General features: G+C 41.9%; 2 protein-coding genes across 2 annotated transcripts; one reads left to right on the top strand and one right to left on the bottom strand.

Moving 5' to 3' along the window:
• The first annotated feature begins 416 nt into the window (after positions 1–416).
• On the top strand, positions 417–14,807 carry trap1 (TNF receptor-associated protein 1). Its single transcript, XM_012860731.3, has 18 exons — positions 417–637; positions 1,287–1,457; positions 1,563–1,645; positions 1,724–1,864; positions 4,439–4,510; positions 4,729–4,889; positions 4,994–5,103; positions 5,191–5,264; positions 6,696–6,851; positions 6,997–7,117; positions 7,201–7,270; positions 8,435–8,582; positions 8,676–8,861; positions 9,728–9,866; positions 9,953–10,038; positions 13,509–13,654; positions 13,734–13,806; positions 13,911–14,807. Exons 1-18 carry the CDS (start codon positions 529–531, stop codon positions 14,010–14,012), a joined length of 2,148 nt encoding a protein of 715 aa, XP_012716185.2. The 5' UTR covers positions 417–528; the 3' UTR covers positions 14,013–14,807.
• On the bottom strand, positions 14,386–18,915 carry LOC105924971 (MAPK regulated corepressor interacting protein 2). Its single transcript, XM_012860740.3, has 5 exons — positions 18,468–18,915; positions 18,316–18,385; positions 17,761–17,900; positions 15,934–16,032; positions 14,386–14,728 (listed from the first exon to the last, which is right to left on the bottom strand). The coding sequence occupies exons 1-5, from the start codon at positions 18,520–18,522 to the stop codon at positions 14,658–14,660; spliced, it is 435 nt and encodes a 144-aa protein (XP_012716194.2). The 5' UTR covers positions 18,523–18,915; the 3' UTR covers positions 14,386–14,657.
• Between the last annotated feature and the right edge of the window lie 1,518 nt (positions 18,916–20,433).

Genomic DNA, 20,433 nt, shown 5'->3' on the forward strand with positions numbered 1-20,433 from the left:
TGTGGGTTGTTGACTCCGTCTCATTTTACCACTAGAGTGAAAGCACCGCCTGCATTCAAGAATGACCTAAACATCAGCCAGAAAGCAGAAGAACTGAGAAGTGGTCTGTGGTCACCACCTGCAGAACATCTCCTTTATTGGGGGTGTCTTTGCTAATTACCTCTAGTTTCCACCTCTCATCCAGTTGCACAACAGCAGTGAAACTTTTTGTCAGTCAGCGTTGCTTCTTAAGTGATCATTTTGATTTCACAGAAGTGTGACTGACTTGGAGTTACATTGTGTTGTTTAAGTGTTCCCTTTATTATTATTATTATTTATTTTTTTTTGAGCAGTGTAGATACTGGTGTGTGTTTGAATAGAAAAGCTACCTTCTCCAGTTTCTCATCAGGCAGATTTCTTGACACCCCAATGACGTCACTTTCAAGCGCAGTCGGTCTTCGGCAGTCAGCGTGCGGCGTGTGTCCCCCATCCGTCCGGTGACCTGCTCACTTTGTCTTTCGGGTCTGCCTCTGTTTCGCAGCTGTCATCATGTCCCGTTGTCTCGGCTTGGCCCGGTTCGTCCTCGGTTCTTCTCACAGGACCGGTTTTCGGTCAACGTCTTGTGCGCGAGGGCTAAGCAGCCTAACGGTCCCCGGAGGTAGGCGGTGTTATGCTAGTTAGCTTAGCCTCGGTACGGCAACTGCGAGCTACATGTTTTTACCAATAACCTTCCTCTTGACAGCTTATATATTTGTTCCAGTGTTTACATGGAAAATGATTCAGAGTAAAAAACGTTGTCTTTTATGACTGAGCTCTTTAGCAGTAAGCACATTTTTATATTGATTCGAAAACATACGCAAACAACTCAGTAAGTCATGAATGTCATTGATGCTCATCTATTTAATTATTCAATAAATTAAATGGATATTTTCACAACACACAAAATTACATATTTAAAAGTTTTGTCAGTTTTGAAGAACGTGTTTTGCAGCTACTGACAATAAAATAAAAATATACATTCAAAGCAAATAAAACAGTAGACTTTGGTTGTTTTCTATACTCTTTAATTCAAAATGAGCAAACCAGTCTACTCAGTAGGGATGCATATAATACACACTTGTTATAAAATGGCCTAATTTCTATGTGATCTTTTACAAGGTGCTGTTAAAGGTTTATCTTGTTTATAAGTAAGAAGATGTCAGACAAATACTTTTCAGTTCTGGTGTATTTTCTGAAATAATTGCATCCAAATAGTGATTTTTCTTCTATGTAAACCAGTCTTACTGTTGTTCTCCTCCTGTCGTTAGATTTTCAAGTTAGACAGCAGCCGAGGAGGAGCCACCAGCCCGTTGTGTGGAGGAATCAGTGGTCCTCCCTGGGCTTCAGCCAGCAGTCTTACTACAGCACTCAGGAAGTGGAAAAAGAGCCAGAGGAGGAGCCTCTACACACCATCATCACTGATACAGAGTCTGTGGAAGGTGCCCTGACTAATTCCAGTTATTCTCTTTGCTTCTTCACCTATAATGTTCATGAGGTCTGTGTCACCTTTTGAATGTTTTTTTTTCTTTCTTTTTTTCCTCCAGGTAGTTTCTCTAAACATGAATTTCAGGCTGAAACAAAGAAACTTCTGGACATAGTTGCCAGATCTTTGTACTCAGAGAAAGAGGTGAGGAGTTGCGGGAGATTGAAAAGACATTTGCTCCTTTGTACCTTTTTTTTTCCTGATCGACTCTCTTCACGTTAGGTTTTTATCAGGGAGCTGATCTCTAACGGGAGCGACGCCCTGGAAAAGCTGCGGCACAAAATGATCACAGCCGGCGGGGAAACGGCTCCGATGGAAATTCACCTGCAGACTGACGGGGCTAAAGGAACGTTTACCATTCAGGTACCCAGACTTGATGTCGGATGGTGATTATCTTTCTCTCTGAATTTATTGTCATCAGTAATTGATGGATTTAGATTGCAGAGTCCAGTTGATAATTTTTTTCTTTCTGTGATTTTAACATTGTTAGATTTACTCCAACATTGTAGGTTTTATGCTGGATTAGCATTACTGAACTGCCGTATTATAGTTTCGTTTAAATCTTTACTATCTTTACCTTGGTGCCCAGCTGCTTCACTTTTCTACAACCAGCAGCTTTTTTTTTCACACCCTAAAATGACTAAAATGAGTTTCCAACTCCGCAGTAAGATTTATTTTTTTTTGGTATCTGTTAATGCTGGTCTCCCTTGAAATTTTTATTTTGTCCCAAGGTTTGTCCTAGTTAAATTGAAATAAAATATTGATTTAATAGCCTAATCAGCTTGATCTTGAGACCAGACAAGAAGCTGGAGGTTATACTTTAATCTGATTAAATGGGGTTTAAAATGAGAATTGCAGTGGTATGTATAAACATAAAAAAACATAAAATGTATTAAAAGCTGAAGGATTTACTAAATTACTTGTTTGCAACGTTCCAGCTTTGAGAAGTAACTTCACTAGCTGAGACCAATCCAATTATTGATAACATAAGAAATATATTGTTTAATATTATTCAGAAAACATCACAATTGAGTAGCTTGTCTACAATCATCTTAAAAGTAACTAATCAGAAGAAAATATAAACAAAAAACTAGTGCAGTAGTAGAGAACAATGACTAGCCTCTGACATATGGGGCATATTGGGTAATAATTAAAAAAATTATTATGAAACAACTGATCTTGAGTTCAGGGTTCCCTATGGAGTGGGAAATATTCCAACTTGTCTCATAATAAATCTTTTTTTCTTTTTTATCCAGTCTGCAATTGAAGGCCAAAGAATAGTTATCAACTTTCTTCTTACCGGCTACCAACAAAACTTTCAACAAAATGCTTTTTCTCCTGACCCTCCAGGGTGGGAGGATTGAAAGTGGTTTGCATTTTATTCGACCACAATGTCTCCTCCAAGTCACCCTGTGGAGAAACTTACAAAGAAATGTTTTTTCTTCATTTGAGAGCAAGGACAATTTAAGTGAACAAATGAGTCTCTATTCTTTATACATAACCAAAGTGCACCTACAATATTTGTCCCTTTAAATTTTATTTGGAACTTTAAATCACTTATAGGATATTTATAAATCATATTAAATAAATTAGAATATTACTGAAAGCTTTATTTATTTCAGTAACTTAATTCACTAAGGGAAACGCATTATATAGATTAACACAGACCGATGATGTCCAAACAAGCCGCTATGTGCATCAACCATCTGTGCTGGTGGGCCAAACCTTTCTTGAATTGCCATTGGGGGCTGCACAGAATCAGTAGAGGGGCCACAAATGGCCCCCAGGCTACACTTTGGACGCCCCTGATTTTTAAAGCCTTTATTTCTGCTCTAACTCCATCTAATAAAAGCCCAGCATTTAAAACTACAAATATCGCATCAAACTAATAAAAGAAAACATTTTCACTCAGAAATGCTGAGTCGATGAAAAGTATGTTTAGTACCGGCTTGAGCATTTTTTCAAAATCGACTTTTTAGCAGACAAACAGGCCTCTTTGAAATGCATATTCTAACTGAGTGAATATGACTCCAGTTACTAGGACTGGTAAAATTAATGATTTTTTTTTCATTATTTTTTTTTTTGCATTTACTGGGATTTAATGCAACAGAATAATGAAGAAGTACGTGGATGTAAAGAAAGGTAGGAGTGTTTTACAAAAAAAAAAGATTCTCGGCATCATGTCATCATGCAGGGATAGGAGCATAGGATGCTTTTCATCTTTATTCAGCAGGGACAGGGAAAGTGGTCAGGAAGGAGGGATTGGGGCTAGATACGGGTGCTTCCTGGAAGAACATCTCTGAGAGACTAAAGGCTGACGCTGGGATGGAGGTTCACCTTCCAGATGGGCGAGGGCCCTAAACCTGCAGGCAGAGATACAACGGACCGGTTTGGATCAGGTGTCTCAGTCTCTGGCCCCTGAGGGTGGTTGTCTTGGTAGTTTTATATGTTTCAACACACCCGAATCAAAGGATTTGGTCATTTTGTGGAACTTCACTGTATGCTGAAGAGGAGGCATTTGATTCAGGAGTTCAGGAGCTGAGACACATTTACAAGCTACAGGAAGGGAGTCTTTCAGGGCTGGAAATAGAGACCCAGGTTTAATCAAAGCATATTAATTCTTTAGAATGGTACAGTCAAAGTCAAATCTAAGGTTCATGTTCACAGATTTGTCAGTAAAACGTTGTAAAAGCCCATATTGTTATTTTCTGGCTAGCATAATAAATGGAAATTTCTAATTGATTTGGAATACTTGCATTTATACAATCTAGATAAGGTAAAGTTTTAGGTCCTACAAATATTACATTGTGCAACAAAAACAGGGCTTCATTGCCTGAATTCTTGTGTGGCGTGCCACCTGGTGGTGGAGTGGGATACTACATGCTGCAATAAGCAATAATAATCTTTTTTGTGACATAAATTGTATTTTTGGTACAGGATACAGGAGTTGGTATGAACCAGGAGGAGCTGGTGGCCAACCTGGGTACTATCGCCCGCTCTGGATCCAAGGCGAGTGCTTATGTTCAACAACGTGAATCCAAATGTTGGTGGATGTGGCAGGATTATGACTTTAAAAATTTATTCGATTAAGAATTAGCTCGGTATGATCATTAATTACCCGTTTGTTAAATGGAGACATGTCAGTGATTTGGAATATGAGCAAAATTTAACTCGTCGTTACACTGATTTGGTTCGTTCTTATGATCTTTTACTGCTTTTCATTACAGGCATTTTTAGACGCGCTGCAGAACCAGACAGAAGCCAGCAGCACCATCATTGGTCAGTTTGGTGTGGGTTTCTACTCCGCCTTCATGGTGGCTGACCGTGTGGATGTCTACTCCCGCTCTGCAGAGCCGGACGCCCCCGGATATAAGTGGTCCTCTGATGGGTGAGGGCATCGAAACCACATTCATCCACTTTTTAATTTATAAAACGGGGAAAAAGTTTGAACTTCCAGTGAATTCTTAAGACAGTTTCCCCTCCCTCGTTTAGCTCTGGGGTGTTTGAGATTGCTGAAGCCAGCGGTGTTCAACAGGGAACAAAGATCGTGCTGCACCTCAAAGACGACTGCAAGGAGTTTTCCTCTGAGGACAGAGTTAAAGGTAAAACTCAAGCTGCGTCCTGATCGATGAACCCCAGCCGTGTGCAATAGAATGCCCACAGCAACATGACAGATTCATCTGTTTCAGAGGTTGTGACAAAGTACAGCAACTTTGTTAGCTTCCCCATCTTCCTGAACGGACGGAGGCTCAACACTCTGCAGGTGAGCTCCTGGTCTTCTGTTGTTTTCAGTGATTCAGTGCTGAAAACTCACTGAATGCACTCTGTAACTCTAATCGCTATGTTTATATACACTCAACAAAAATATAAACGCAACACTTTTGATTTGCTCCCATTTTTTTATGAGGATGATCTCAAAGATCTAAAACTTTTTCCACATACACAATATCACAATTTTCCCTCAAAAATTATTTACAAACCAGTCTAAATGTGTGATAGTGAGCACTTCTCCTTTGCTGAGAATCCATCCCACCTCGCCGGTGTGCCATATCAAGATGTTGATTAGACACCATGATTAGTGCACGTGTGTGCCTTAGACTGCCCACAATAAAAGGCCACTCTGAAAGGTGCAGTTTTGTGTTAACTATAATATACAAATGCCATAAATAAAGAAAAATGTTGCATTGGTCTACACACAGCCTCAAATACAGTATATAAATGCACCTCCACCTAAATATTGGCTAAATGGCTGTAGGTGCACATTAACCATCAGGATATTTGACCTCTTATCAAAAACAGTAGTTTAGATAAACCCTCAGCAAGGTTTAATGTTCTTAGATTTTAAGATTCCACCCAACTGGGTCAAAGTTTCAACCTCAGATGAATGGGAACTTAGCTGGGATGTTCAAGAACAACCCAGAGACCTCTAAGGCTCAAGCGTATCTTTAAATGCAAGATCCTGTTACACCAGTGTCGCCGTCTACAGCGAAGTAAGTTTAACATCAACAAGAACTGCAAGGCTGCCGACTGTGAAAGAAGCACCTGTTCCAGAATTTGGCAGTTTTAAGGTCATCTGAAGTGTGCACACTGCAAAAACAAGTCAAATTTTCTTGAAATTAGTGCATTTATCTTTGATTTTAGCAGGTAAATAAGATGATCTGCCAATGGAGTGAGTATTTTCACCCCTAAAATAAGATAATTAGATTTACTGCACTTGAAATAAGATGATAGAGATGAGTTGTTCCTATTTTAAGTGTAAAAATCTCATTCCATTGGCAAATCATTTAATTTACCTGCTCAAATCAAGGACAAGTGCACTAATTTGAAGAAGATTTGACTTATTTTTAGTTTTGTTTTTGAAGTGCAGCCGACCACAAGGACGATCTAAAGGTTTTAATAGTCAGATACGACAAGAGATGGAGCTATATGGCCACAATAACAAGAGCTGCCATTGAAGGAGTCGAGGTGAAGCTTTCTGACCCAATAACGCTGCTCAAACGGATCAAAACAGGAGATAACAGCGATATTAATAACATGTATCAATATCAGCCCAAATGTTCTTGTCGGTACATCCCTACTACTATTTCTGTGTAAGATGCTCTGCATAAAAGCAGAAAGTCTTGTGTTCCTGGGGCTTTTTCCTTTTTATATTTTTCAAGATATTAATATTTTTTTTTTGGCTTCTGCCCATCAGGCCTTGTGGATGATGGAGCCTAAAGAAATCAGCGACTGGCAGCACGAGGAGTTCTACCGCTACATCGCCCAGGCCTACGACCGGCCGCGCTACACGCTGCACTACCGCGCCGACGCCCCGCTCAACATCCGGAGCATCTTTTACGTCCCCGACGCGGTGAGGAACGTTTGTGTGACCTCCTGCTGTGAACCGTGAGGCAATTTGGAAAACGTTTGAATAACAACGAACGCTAATGTAGCAAATATCTGAGGTCCGTGGTTTGTAGATGACGGTCGTACTAAAGCTCGTCTCACTCTGACAGAAGCCGACCATGTTCGACGTGAGCAGGGAGATGGGCTCCAGCGTGGCTCTGTACAGCAGAAAGGTTCTGATCCAGACCAAAGCCACCGACATCCTGCCCAAGTGGCTGCGCTTCCTCCGAGGTCCGCGTCCTCCCAGCCGTCCTCCGCCGGCTCGTCCGTTCAGACCCGCCTCTCAACGCTGCCGTTTGTGTTTGTGTCTGTAGGCGTGGTGGACAGCGAAGACATCCCTCTGAACCTGAGCAGGGAGCTGCTGCAGGAGAGCGCCCTCATCAGGTACACTGAAGTATTATGTCACTCTGGTCACTTTATTACTATTTCTCACTGTGGCTCATTCTCACTCTCAACATCTTTATTTCTTTTTATTTTGCTGTTTTTTGCTGTTTTTTAAAACACCCGCTCTATAGAGTTAGACTCTATAGCTTTTACTGGTCTTGTAACATTGATGTTTATCGTCTGAAATGTTAGCCGGCCATAAATCTGCTCGTTAAGTTCTTTAGTTCAGATTTTTGATGTTCTTCACTCGAGTACCTTTTTAAAATATGTAAATGTTTTAAGATTACAGATAAGTACTATAATTATTTTTTTTAACACTTGTCAAACTAGTTAATTTATTTTGTAACTTTTTAAACAGCAAGTTGTAAACATTTATAGCACAAATGACATTTTTAGGTTATCTTCTGAAATTTACTGGGATTTTTTTACTTTGTTTACATTTCAGTTGTTTACATTAACCGCTGCTGCATCTTTATCCTGAAATTTACTGCAATTTACTTTGATCTTTCAAGCTGTATGCAAACGAAATTTTGGTCTGTACGCACTTTGTGCATACAAAATGACAATAAAGTTGTCTAAGTCTAGTTAAGGATAAGTAGGAAAAGAGAAGCTGGAGTTAGGAAAAAAACAGTAGTATTATTTCACTCTGGTCACTTTAACTACTTCTCACTGTGGCTCATTCTCACTCTGAACATCTTTATTTCTTTTTATTTTGCTGTTGTTTAAAACACCCGCTCTATAGATTTAGACTCTATAGCTTTTACTATTTTTGTAACATTGATGTTTATCGTCTGAAATGTTAGCAGGGTACAAATCTGCTCGTTAAGTTAATTAGTTCAGATTTTTGACGTTCTTCAATATTTAAATGTTTTAAGATTACAGATAAGTACTATAACAGAATGTTTTTATTTTAACACTTGTCAAACTAGTTATTTATTTTGTAACTTTTTAAACAGCAAGTTGTGAACATGTATAGCAGAAATGACATTTTTAGGTTATCTTCTAGTTAAGGATGAGTAGGAAAACAGAAGCTGGAGTTAGGGGGCGGGGGGGAAAGTGGGTTTCCAAAATGATTTTGTTACTGTGTCCAATTGCCAATTTAAGCAGAAATAAATGATTTTAGAAGACCTGAGAAGTTCTGGACACTTACTTCTCCTCCTTCAGGAAGCTTCGCGATGTTCTGCAGCAGCGGGTGATCCGCTTCCTGCTGGACCAAAGCAAGAAGGATCCGGAGAAATACAACACGTTCTTTGAGGACTACGGGCTCTTCATGAGGGAGGGCATCGTTACCACGCAGGAGCAGGACGTAAAGGTGCCGAACTAGTCAGCACACAGCAGAAATCGTTTCTCTCTGAGCGTGACCCCCAACAGCAGCCGTCTCCCCCTCTGTGCCGTCGCTCCGCAGGAGGACATCGCAAAGCTGCTGAGGTTCGAGTCGTCGGCTTTGCCGGCCGGCCAGCACACCAACCTGATGGAGTACGGCTCCCGCATGAAGGCCGGCACGCGCAACATCTACTACCTGTGCGCCCCGAACCGGCATCTGGCAGAGCACTCGCCTTACTTTGAGGCCATGAAACAGAAAGACATGGAGGTGAGACGCGCGCTCGGCCCGAGCGACGGGAAATGTTCAGGGTTCCCACCGGTCCTTGAGATCCTTGAAAGTTTGTGAATCTGAAAAAATAAATTCAAGGCCCTTGAAAGTTCTTGAAAACAGCCAAAAAAACATCTTGTCCTTGAAAGTCCTTGAATTTTTTTGTGTGGTTGAAAGTTCACACGGATGACGACTCGTGTCATTATTTTACTACCACACGATCTTTTAAAATATGTTTATTCCGCAGACTTTTAATTTGCAAAAGTACGTTCGCTCTTCTTTGTTAGTTGGTAGGCTACGTTTCAGGCCTACGTGCGTCCAATAGGTTACATTCACGCAGTGTTGCCAACTCAGTGACTTTGTCGCTATATTTAGCCACTTTTCAGAGTCAAAGTCAAAAACTAGCTTAATCAAAGATGAAAGTAAGTGAAACAAATTGATATAATTCTGAACATCTCAATGTTGCACTTTTTTCCATAAAATTCCATGGTAGGCTAATGTACATCTTATATGTAATGTAGTATGGTATAGCCATGTACTGTGGATATAAATGTAGGCTATGAATATGATCAATATCAATGTAGGCTATAAATTAAGTCCAGTTTCTTCCATTGCTTCTGACCCAACAACTTCTATGCCGTTTAGTCTTTTATTGAATTTGCATTGTATTAAAATATGATAACCTATTCAGCGGTCACAGTAGGTAAATGCCGCCACGTGTGGTCCTTGAATTTGAGGAAATTGGTCCTGGAAAGTCCTTGAAAGGTCCTTGAATTTGATGTTCACCAAGGTGTTGGAACCCTGAATGTTTCAACGAGCCGAGAGGCCCGGACGAGGAACCCAGAGCTGTACGTTTTGTTTTGCAGGTCCTGTTCTGCTACGAGCAGTTTGACGAGCTCACCCTGCTCCACCTGCGGGAGTTCGACAAGAAGAAGCTGATCTCCGTCGAGACCGACATCGTGGTGGATCACTACAAGGAGGAGAAGTTCGAGGACAGCAAGCCAGGTGGGCTGCGCCTTCAGGCTGCGTTTTCAGCAGAACGGGCGGGCGTCGCCGTCACAGCCGTAACCGGGGCCTGTTCTCTGCTGCAGCATCCGAGCGGCTGACGCAGGAGCAGGCGGATGACCTGATGGCCTGGATGAAGAACGCCTTGGGCCCCAGAGTCACCAACATTAAGGTAACCCAGGGTTTGCTTTAAGGAAGAAACGCCTATCAATCAATCAATCAATCCCTTTATTTATTTTGGTAAATTGTCCACATTAAACACAAGTAACAGCAAAAGAAAAAAAGAGAAAAAAAAAATAGACAAACCCACAGTTTACCAAAAAAGGAATAGGCCGAAGCAAAGCTTATTCTTGCCTACCCTATTTTTTTACCTTACAACCTACCAGGATTTCTTCAAATTCAAATTCAAGTACATAGTACATATATAGATCTACAGCTTTTTTTTTACAACTTAACTAATATATCAATAGTTGTTTTACTTGCATTTCCCCAGATTTCTAAGCAATAAGATAAATAAGGCATAAATAAGGCATTTTTAGGAGCCTAACGGCTCCTAAAAATGAAAATCACGCCCCCAAACTGAAATGTATCTTTGTAGCGGTTTTATGCAACAAACCAAGTCACTCATGCCCACATTTTGTAGGACCCGCTCAGCGGCGGGCATCACTTCGAGAAGCTTCTGCAACGTCTCATTTCTTTCCATCTAGAGTTGCTTTAATTTGTCGCCAGGAGCTCATAGAGGCGGTGGGAGAGGTGGACTCCTTGGTGGCAAATCCATGTGTGAAAACGACGTCTTATGCTCTTCGCACAGTTTGCACCCTTGTGATTCCAGGCATCGTCATCTAGGATTCATTCAGTATAATCAGGCAGTCGGCTAATTGCCCTATTTCTCGTTCGGCTGTCGGTAAAGCAACGGGCACAGAGCTGCATCGGCGACGTATCTAATTATCTGACACATCTGATTCAGGGGAGTACCTGCGCAACTGTGAAGTCAGTTCCCAAAGGTGCGCAGTAATGTCACGTTTATTTGTAGTCGACAAGTTTGTTTGCACACACAGTCATGTAGCAAAGGAAATACTTCAATTCAGTTCAATACAGTTTTATTTATATAGCGCCAATTCATGAAACATGTCATCTCAAGGCACTTTACAAAGTCAAATTCAATAATATTATGCAGATTGGTCAAAAAATTTTCTATATAAGGAAACCAGTTGATTGCATCAAAGTCCCGACAAGCAGCATTCACTCCTGGGGAAGCGTAGAGCCACAGGAAGAGTCATCTGCATTGTACATGGCTTTGCAGCAATCCCTCATACTGAGCAAGCATGAAGCGACAGTGGAAAGAAAAACTCCCCATTAACGGGAAGGAAAACCTCCAGCAGGTAATCTGGGGTAATCAAAGCTCAGATATATGATGGAGCTTGATTATTAAGGGCTTTATACGTGAAAAGAAGAATTTGAAATTTTATTCTTGATTGAACCAGGAAGCCAATGAAGGGAAGCTAAAATTAGCTTTGAACTGCATTTTGTGGACTTCCTGATAGTAAAGAGTTACAATAGTCCAGCCTTCAAGTAACAAAAGCATGGAACAGTTTTTCAGCATCGCTCCTGGACAGAATGTTTCTAATTTTGGCGATATTCTGGAAATACTTTGGAAATACTTCTGTTTTGTTGTTGTTCAGGCAATTTCCCCAGAGATTTAACTTCTTTATTGTTGCCTCAACTTTATCTTGCACATTAAAAGCAGTTGCTGGAACCTTTTGCGATCCTGGATTTAGCTCGTTCAGGCGAGAAAATATGTCACACAGATAAGCCAGACTTGTGAGAAACTCCTCGTCATGCAGCTGTTTAGAAAGTTGAAAATTATCGTCACTAAAGAAAGAAAGAGTTCATCTCTCAGTTCAAAGTAAGGAGTCATTACTTTACCTCTTGATAGGCTGCGTACCTCTGTTGTAGCAACGTCTCATGTTCGCCGCCCATCTCACTGCATAATGCAGTAAATAAGCGAGAGTTCAGGGGCCTGGCTTTCACAAAGTTCACAATTTTTTGATGATTGCATTGTTTGTATAGTTTTTTTTTATTCTTGTCCCAAATATATCTGAGGGGGCAGGTAATATCAAGTCTTCCACTATAGCGTGTGACTTGCTGGTCTGAGCCACTCAATCAGCTCTCGCGTCTACAAAGTAATCTCAGTTGGCGTTCAAAATACTCCTTTGGCTCGTTTTTCAAATGTGTGTGTTTTGTTTCTAAATGTCTTTGCAACAATGAAGGCTTTGTTGAATTATGAGATACTTTTGCACAAACAACACGCTGCAGCAGAGTGTATCCACCAGCATTAGTCGATGTAAATCCCGAAGCAATGTAGCTTTCATCATATTTGCGCCTTTTCATTTCTCGGTCAGAGGTGACGGGCTTCCCCACTCCACAAGGCTCTGCATTCGCTGTCCATGGCCATGCTACTAGTAGTGTGGCTAACGGGGCTAGCCACAGATACGCCGTTAACATCTTGGTCTGATGTATCTCATATATTTGAAGAATTGTTTTTAGTGTTGTCGCTGGCCGGTTCATCTTCCACTGTCGGGTTTTTCAGTCATTCCAGAACCGGCCCAAACCAGCCCCATGGGACGGCCTCATCCATGTTCAGATACACGGAAGTCCCTGAAACTGTGGCTCACATTTACAGAGAGGAGCTCTGACTGCGCTCGTACCACTATTTATACGCTGGATTGCTGATTGGCCGTTGGTAGCACACCAGCCGCCATATTGGTACTCCCTATTTTCCTCCAGTAACTAGGGAATATGTGCGCTACAGCATCGAATGAGGATTTTCTCATGTTCAGGGGTGACTAAAGACTTTTAAAATGTCAAATGCCATATACTTTTATGCTGTGTCTGTGCATTAGCCTTTAAATCTGACACAGATTTACAATAGAGCTAAATTAACGAACCAATTGAAGCACTCCACAGAGCTTTAGTTTCTATACTAGAAAAAAATCACATAAATTTGCAAAATACACACTCAAGTGTACATGTATATCTGTACATTACATACATGCACATGTGTTCGCACACACATTTCTGCATAATAATAGCATGTTTACGTTGTGATTCTGTGAGAGTAGGGAGTAGCAAGATGGCGACCAGTGACTTCAGTTTTTCGGGCCATTCAACAATCCAGTGAATAAACAGAGATCAGTGGCTCATACCGCTGTAAGGGTACCATCAGTAAATTAACGAGAACATTTTTATTATATCTGAAACCTAACTGTGATGCACAAGCAGCTCACAAATGTAACGTTAAGTTGGGATTCCATTATACTGTCATAAGTATTTTTGACTGTTTTGATGTTATGTACTTTTTTTTTTAAAGTGAGTTTTCAGAAAAGCACTTTCAAATAAAATGGATTATTATTGTTATTATAATAGTTGTTGGGAACAAAATAAGAGCAGGCTCCTTGATTTTAGGTGTGTAGTTATTCTGACAGCCTTATGGTAATAGCTGCCCTCTGAATATTTACTGATTTGCAAATGTAATGAGGAGACAATTTCTAGTACCAAAGCTGCACACTCTTATGCTTGAAGTTTTTAAACCTGTACTGAAAAGGTTGTAACCGTGGTAACCGTGTTTCCTGCGACGCTCAGCTGACTCCTCGGCTCGACACTCATCCCGCCATGATCACGGTGCTGGAAATGGGCGCGGCCCGCCACTTCCTCCGCACCCAGCAGCTGGCCCGCACCGCCGAGGAGAGGGCCCAGATCCTGCAGCCCACGCTGGAGATCAACGCTGGGTAAGAGAGCTTCGGCTTCTCTGGAAAGAAAATGTCCAGCCCTGCTACAGATTTCTAATCCCTTCTCTCCACCTGTTAGACACGATCTGATCAAGAAGCTGCACTCTCTGAAGGACACAAACTCTGAACTGGCTGGACTGTTACTGGAACAGGTGCCGTAGCTCCTTCTCTGTATTTTACCATGTTTTGAAACGTCTACAGGATATCGGCTTTACTGTGACTTTAAGAATCACGGTTACATTGTTGCTCGTTGCAGATCTACGACAACGCCATGATTGCTGCCGGCTTGAACGACGACCCACGGCCGATGATCGCCCGCCTCAACGAGCTCCTGGCCAAAGCGCTGGAGAAGCACTGACGGCTCTCAGACCGATTTCAGGTCGGATGTCAGAGGCTCGACGGAGGACTAGAGTTGTCTGGGAGAACCGTACAGAGCCGTTGGAGTGCTTTGTTGCTGCACGAAACCGAGCTACTGGACGCTTCTCCATCCGGTTCTGTGGTGTTAGATGTTTCATCCATACTAAGTTTGAAGACAAACTCCCTGGTTTATATCTGATGGACTCACATTCCATTAATGTCTGGGTATATGAAAGTTTTAAAGTCTCCAAACATTTCATAATCCTGAAAACTGCATATAGACCTGGGGAGTGATGGTACCTCAGTTGTCCAAAAAAAGCTGTTTATCTATTTAAGTGGAAATCACAAACTCTGAAATAAAGATAACCCAGAAATCTTGGAAAAAAACAACTTTACTGCATTCAAACCGTCTCTGCTGTGACCACCAACAACGCCTCATCCTGCATTCAGTCTGCCAGACACAGCGAAGTAGTTCCCAGCAGCTTTGGGCTCGGCGTCCCAGCGCCGTCAGTCCACTTTAACCACGCCGAGGCGGTTCTGATCCATTACGCTCCACAGAGCCGGCTTCCTCTCCCCCCTGGTGAGCCGTTCCTCAGTTCTCACCTCCTGACTGGCCGAGAGCATCTGATCCAGTCCGCCGACATCGTCAAGACATCTTGTCGATGTTAGCCAAGAAGCGCTGGGCCCACCATTCATCCAGATCTATGGGCACGAAGCCTGGAAAGCAGGAAACAAGGACGTGGAACATCTGTGTAAAATAAAGTCTGACAACAGTGTGGGATTTGTTCTAAAAACAGATTAATACTTTTTTGAATTGTGGTATTCAGCATTTTGATTATAATTAAATTGTAAGTTAAACTTTGGAGCATGTGAGGCTCTTCCTGTATCCATTTATTACCCTCTAGTGGTCATAAAGAGGAACTACACAAGTTAAGTACTGCTCGTCTTTAAGGTGCAACTCACCTCAAATCAATCTTTTTTTGCAGATAAACTGGGGTTCAGGGTGTAGCTTTAATGTCACTGCATTTTCAAGTGAACTTATGCAAAACTTGTCTTAAAACGTCTCAGTGCTGCCCTCTTGTGGTTGAACGGAGGCTATTACAGTTGCATTTTCCTATTAAACTACATGCTTTCATCATAGCCCTGCAGATTGGTACAAAAGCATCTCAGTAAAACACGTACCCCTTGCTAGATATGTTAAGACGGATTTCTCAATACAGCAGCTTTTTGATGCTTTAATAAAATATAGACTTTAAAAATATATATAATATTTAAATATAATAATTGATCGTTTGGCTTTAGAGTTAAAATATTTTAGTGTGATCAACTAGATCAAAACATGTAAAATACAAATTGCCTAATAACTAGTTTGTTTCAAAAATATTTTATTTATATAAAAAACCTATGAGCTCGGGGCTTATTTCGACACTAATAGTAATTCTGCCCTCTAGTGCCAGTAGTTGGACATTGCAGCTACAATTGAAGGAAATCCATTCAGAAAGTGAAAATAATTTCAATAAAGATTTTCAAAAGGGGCTACTGGCTCTGGGCAGGGTAACCGTCTTGCTAATGGAAGGTTGTAGGCTCGATTCCAGCTTCACCCATCACATGTTGATGTGCCCCTGGGCAAGGCACTTGACCCCAAGTTTAGTGTATGAATGTGGCTCTACTGTAAAGACTGGAAAAGCTCTATATAGGTTCAGTCCATTTGCCATTCATGTTATTTGGCACATGCCCACATTCAGAAAATCTGATATTTTCTGCCTCAAAGCCAACTCTTTATTTAGATAATTAGTTTATTTAGGGCTGTTATGTGTATTTGTAATACAAGCCCATAAAACGGACTAGAACAGGCCTATGTGGCAGAAAATATCAAACTTCCCCAGCAGAACTGTAGAGGGAAGAGAAGCCGCTGTACTCACTGTCCATGTTCGGCCCAGGAGAAGTTTCTTTGTAGTAAACTGCTGCCTGGCAATGTTTCAGTCCTTGACCTTCCTCGTGCCGAACCACCTCCTGCCAGGCTGGATAAAAGCAGCTCAGTCAGAGCAGTCCTCTTGAAGAATTAGACATGCCTACCAGATGCATTATTAAAAAACAAAAATCTGAAAACTGTAACCACCCTCTGCTGCAATCAGTCTGTTACAGGAGGCTCCTATCTGCTTAGCACAACTACGGACATTTAGGAAATCTTTACCAAGTCTTCTGACTTTAAGCAAAAGCTCAGTCAGGATGAACAAACGACGTCTTAACGTTTAACTCTTGCGATGGATTCACAGTTGGATCAAGGTCTGGACTTTGACTAGGCCATTCTAGCGACATGACCATGCGTGGATCAGAGCCATTCTATTGCAGTTGCAGCTGTTCAGTCATCCTGCTGGAAGTCCAACATCTTTGACCACCTACTACTAGCATCCCCACAGCATGATGCTGCCACTACCACGTTTCACGGTGGGGAAGCGTTACATTTTCTCAGCCGTCTCATCAAAATCTACTGGGCTCTTCTATAAAGGCCAGATTTGTGAAGCACTAATTGTTGTGTCCCAACTGAGCTGTGGACCTCCGCAGGCCCTAGTTCGACCTTGTCAGTTTAGGATGACCAGCAGGTTTGTAGTTTTATACTCTGTTAAATTTTTTTCCTTTTTGATGATTCATTGAACTTATTTATGCGAGATGTTCAAACCTTTGGATATCGTTTTTACAACCCAACCCTGCCTTAAACCTCCCCACAGCTTTCTCCCTGATTCAAAAGTGTTCTCTTGCAAACCTCTGCACTGCAAAAACTGAACTAAAAATAAGCACAATTTTCTTAAAATGAGTGTATCTGTCCTTGATTTGAGCAGGTAAATAAGATGGTCTGCCAACGGAATAAGATTTTTGCACTTAAAATAGGAACACCTCATCTCCATCATCTTATTTCAAGTGCAGGATGTCTAATTATCTTATTTTAGGGTTCAAAATACTCAATCCATTGGCAGATAATATCATTTGCCTGCTCAATTCAAGGACAAAAACTAAAATTTTAAGAACATTTTACTTATTTTAAGGTCTGTTTTTGCAGTGTGAGGCCTCCACAAAACAGGTGCATTTATACTCCGATTAGATTACACACACAGGTGGATTCTTATTCTCTGACTTCAGAAGGGAGTTTATTCACTGGATTTTAGTTACAGGGGTTAGATTTCTTCCACTTTCACATTGTGCACCACGTTGTTGTGCGGATTTATCAAACACAATCCCGTCGAAACACACTGAACCCTGTGGTTGTAATGTGGCAAACCGAAAAGGCTTGATGGGAATGGAACAAGCAGTGTTTTTAGGGGGGGGGGTGTGTTTGGATGTTCTTTGCGTCCTTGTCCAGTCAACGGCGAGGTTGCTGGAGTTGTTTATGAGCTGCTGTGGCGGAGCTTCAATGCCAACAACTAGCAGGATGCAGCAAAAACAGCGAGTTTGTGAATGTTAAAAAAACAACAACCCTGCACTGAGTCGACCCAAAGGAAACTCTCGCTCTCCATCCTTCCAGGTCCCCCCAGATTATCTAGTGGGTTGAAATCAAACGATTTGCCCTCCCCGTGCACTGAAGAGTATGAAATGTGGGCGTGAGAGTTTCTCTGCTCTATCAGTGTCACAGCAGCTGTGTGGGAGTCGCCTTGGAAGGAAGGGGAGGAGGTGTTTGATCTGTTGCCTTTAAAAAAAAAAAAACCTGATAGTAGGAAAGTCATTCATGGAAAGCCCTGTTTAGTCTTCCTTACCCCCAGAGACAAACTTCACATTTTCCTCATGCTCGGGGGAGAAGGCCTCTTCAGGCCTGCTGTCCGCGGGGAGCGTCTGCGCGGGCGGATGGTGCTTCTTCCCGTTCAGGCGGCTGAAAACTATCTTGGGTGCGGGAAGGCTGGCAGGTGGAGAGAGAGAGAGAGAGAGAGAAATAAGAGATTCGGTTCACTCTGCAAGAAAGTGGCGAGTTTCCAAAAAAGGCGTTGAGCTTTGGACCTAAATATGAGAAAGCCTGGCTGAGCAGAAGTCAGATTACAAACAGCTGAATGGGAGAGGGAGCATGTGGTGCCAAGGTCACACACAAACACGCTCAGGGTCGTGTCTGCTGCCTCAAAGTCATCATGGGAACAGCGGTTTAAGGTGTGCTCCGCGTTCAGGAGGTCTGAACTGCTGCAATCCGGTTCACCCAAACACACTTAAACAGGTTAAAAGTCACTAAAATTAAATGCAGGTGGATAAAAAGAAGAACCCACTCTTCTGACAGCTTGAAGGTTTCTCTAATTTAATAAGTTTTAAAGAGGCGGTGCACTCACTCTGGCATGTTCCAGGACGTCTGTTTGTGCTTGAAGTCGTTTATTTTGCTCTCCAGCTGCTGCGTGGGGCCTGCAGAAAACAATTTAAAGCCATCTATGAGTGTCTGAAAAAAAGTAAAGCTCTGTGGGTGCCCAGGCTTCAAGACACTCACCTGTCCGTCTCTGCGTGACCAGCTTGCTGGGACCTCTTGTGATTGTGTACATCATGCGGGGAGGAGATCCACCTGCTCGCTAAGAGTCTTTCTGGTTCTCTTACGCCTTAAGGTCAGACGCGTCTATCGCAGGGCTGAGGAAACTCGTTGCATGTAGGTCAGGCAGGCAGGCAGGCTGGATTTCACACGCTGACGGCAGAGCGGCCAAACTGTTTTGTAACCCTCATGAAAGTGAGCGGTGCGCCTCGCAGATTCTCTGTGCGTAAAACCCACCGGCCGCTGTGACGCATCTCCCGGTTCCTGCGTCCCGTCCTTCCCAGCGTTTCCAGACGCGTATCCGAGCCGTTTCGGTTCTGGTTCCGATGAGTTTTGCCCGGTCACAATGTCACACAACGACGGGCAGCGGCAGTCATTCACGGGACTCTGGACGCGTCTTGCCGACGTCCCCTACACGCCTCCTTCCACGCCTTAAAGAGACAGCGTCCCCTTTTTTTGCGGCTTTTTTTCTCTGCAGCCACACAGACTAATGTAAAGCATTTTACGGAAAAAAAAAAGGAAATATGCGCGATTATTAATTAAAAATAAAATATTTTTTGGATGACTGTATTTAGATGGTGCATAAAAGGAAACAAAAGTTAAATTACATCAACTTGAAAGTTGTTTCTTCAACGCTCCCACCTGCCAACGGTCTGTGTTTACATTACACACACACACACACACACACACACACACACACACACACACACACACACACACACACACACACACACACTTTTAATCTTTTAATTTTTTTATTTGGCCAGGCTTTAACGAGTATTTTCTAATTAGGAATCAATTTAACAATAGACCATTTGGAGATTCGAAATTGTTTTTGTCACACTTAAATGTTTCAGATCAAACTATTTTAAATGTGATACTTTACTATCGATTAAAGAATCACTTTGGCTAAGCAAAAGGTTTTAGTTAAATTTTGCAAGCTACTATCACTGCCTTACCTGTAAAAATCAAGCAATCACTAAAACCTGTTACATCCTTTAAAGCTACATATTCAAGTTATTTGACTTTTTTCTTTTATATGCCAGTAATTAATCTGGGTGCATACGTTTTTCTGAAACATTATCATGTCCTGCTGGCGTAGTATTTGTTACTTTGGTCTTTTAAGTTTTATTTTTGCACAATTTGTTGGTAAATATAGCCTTTTCCGTGTATATCTATCATTACATCATCATGTGACAGGGTTACATCACCACACAGGCATGCAATTGGTCAAGCCGTGAACAAACTTATGAATTTACAGTTTACTAATCAGGGAAATAGCAATCTAATGCGTTTGATTTGCGTTCATTCCAATGAAAAGGTTTTAGCCTTTGACTTTATGTAATTGAAAAAGTTCTGTAGGTGCGCAACAATGTAGCCACTTTTGCTTGCTGTCGCTCGCCTGATCTTATTGCTGGCCGTTCACACAGCAGGCGCCATCAGGGACCAGCCAGAAATACAGTAGCACAATGGCGTTATCTAGTGACGCTTCCCCTTACCTGCCTCTCCAGCCTCCTCACTCTTGTGTGAAAGCAGATAGGGGCGGTCTGCGGTCGGCCTCAGTTGTGAAAGTGTCATTTGATGGCACCATAGTACAGCTGGATTTCTGGCTTGTTGCTCGATGTGGGAACGGCCGGCGATAATATCAGGCGAGCGACCGCAAGCAAAAGTGGCGGCATCGTAGTGCCATTTGCATTCAATGTGAACGCACCGTCAGAGTGTATTCAGCAGGGAAGATGGTGGAAACAGCGGGAGCTGAGTGACTGATCCCCCTCCTAAGAGGAGGAAATGAGCACATAAACTTTTTTAACAATCATACAATTATATATATATATATATATATATATATATATATATATATATATATATATACACACACACACACACACAAGTTAAACTTTATCATCACTGAGAGACATTTCAGCGCAGA

This window comes from Fundulus heteroclitus, chromosome 16 (genome assembly GCF_011125445.2).
Source record: "Fundulus heteroclitus isolate FHET01 chromosome 16, MU-UCD_Fhet_4.1, whole genome shotgun sequence".
NCBI lineage: Eukaryota > Metazoa > Chordata > Actinopteri > Cyprinodontiformes > Fundulidae > Fundulus > Fundulus heteroclitus.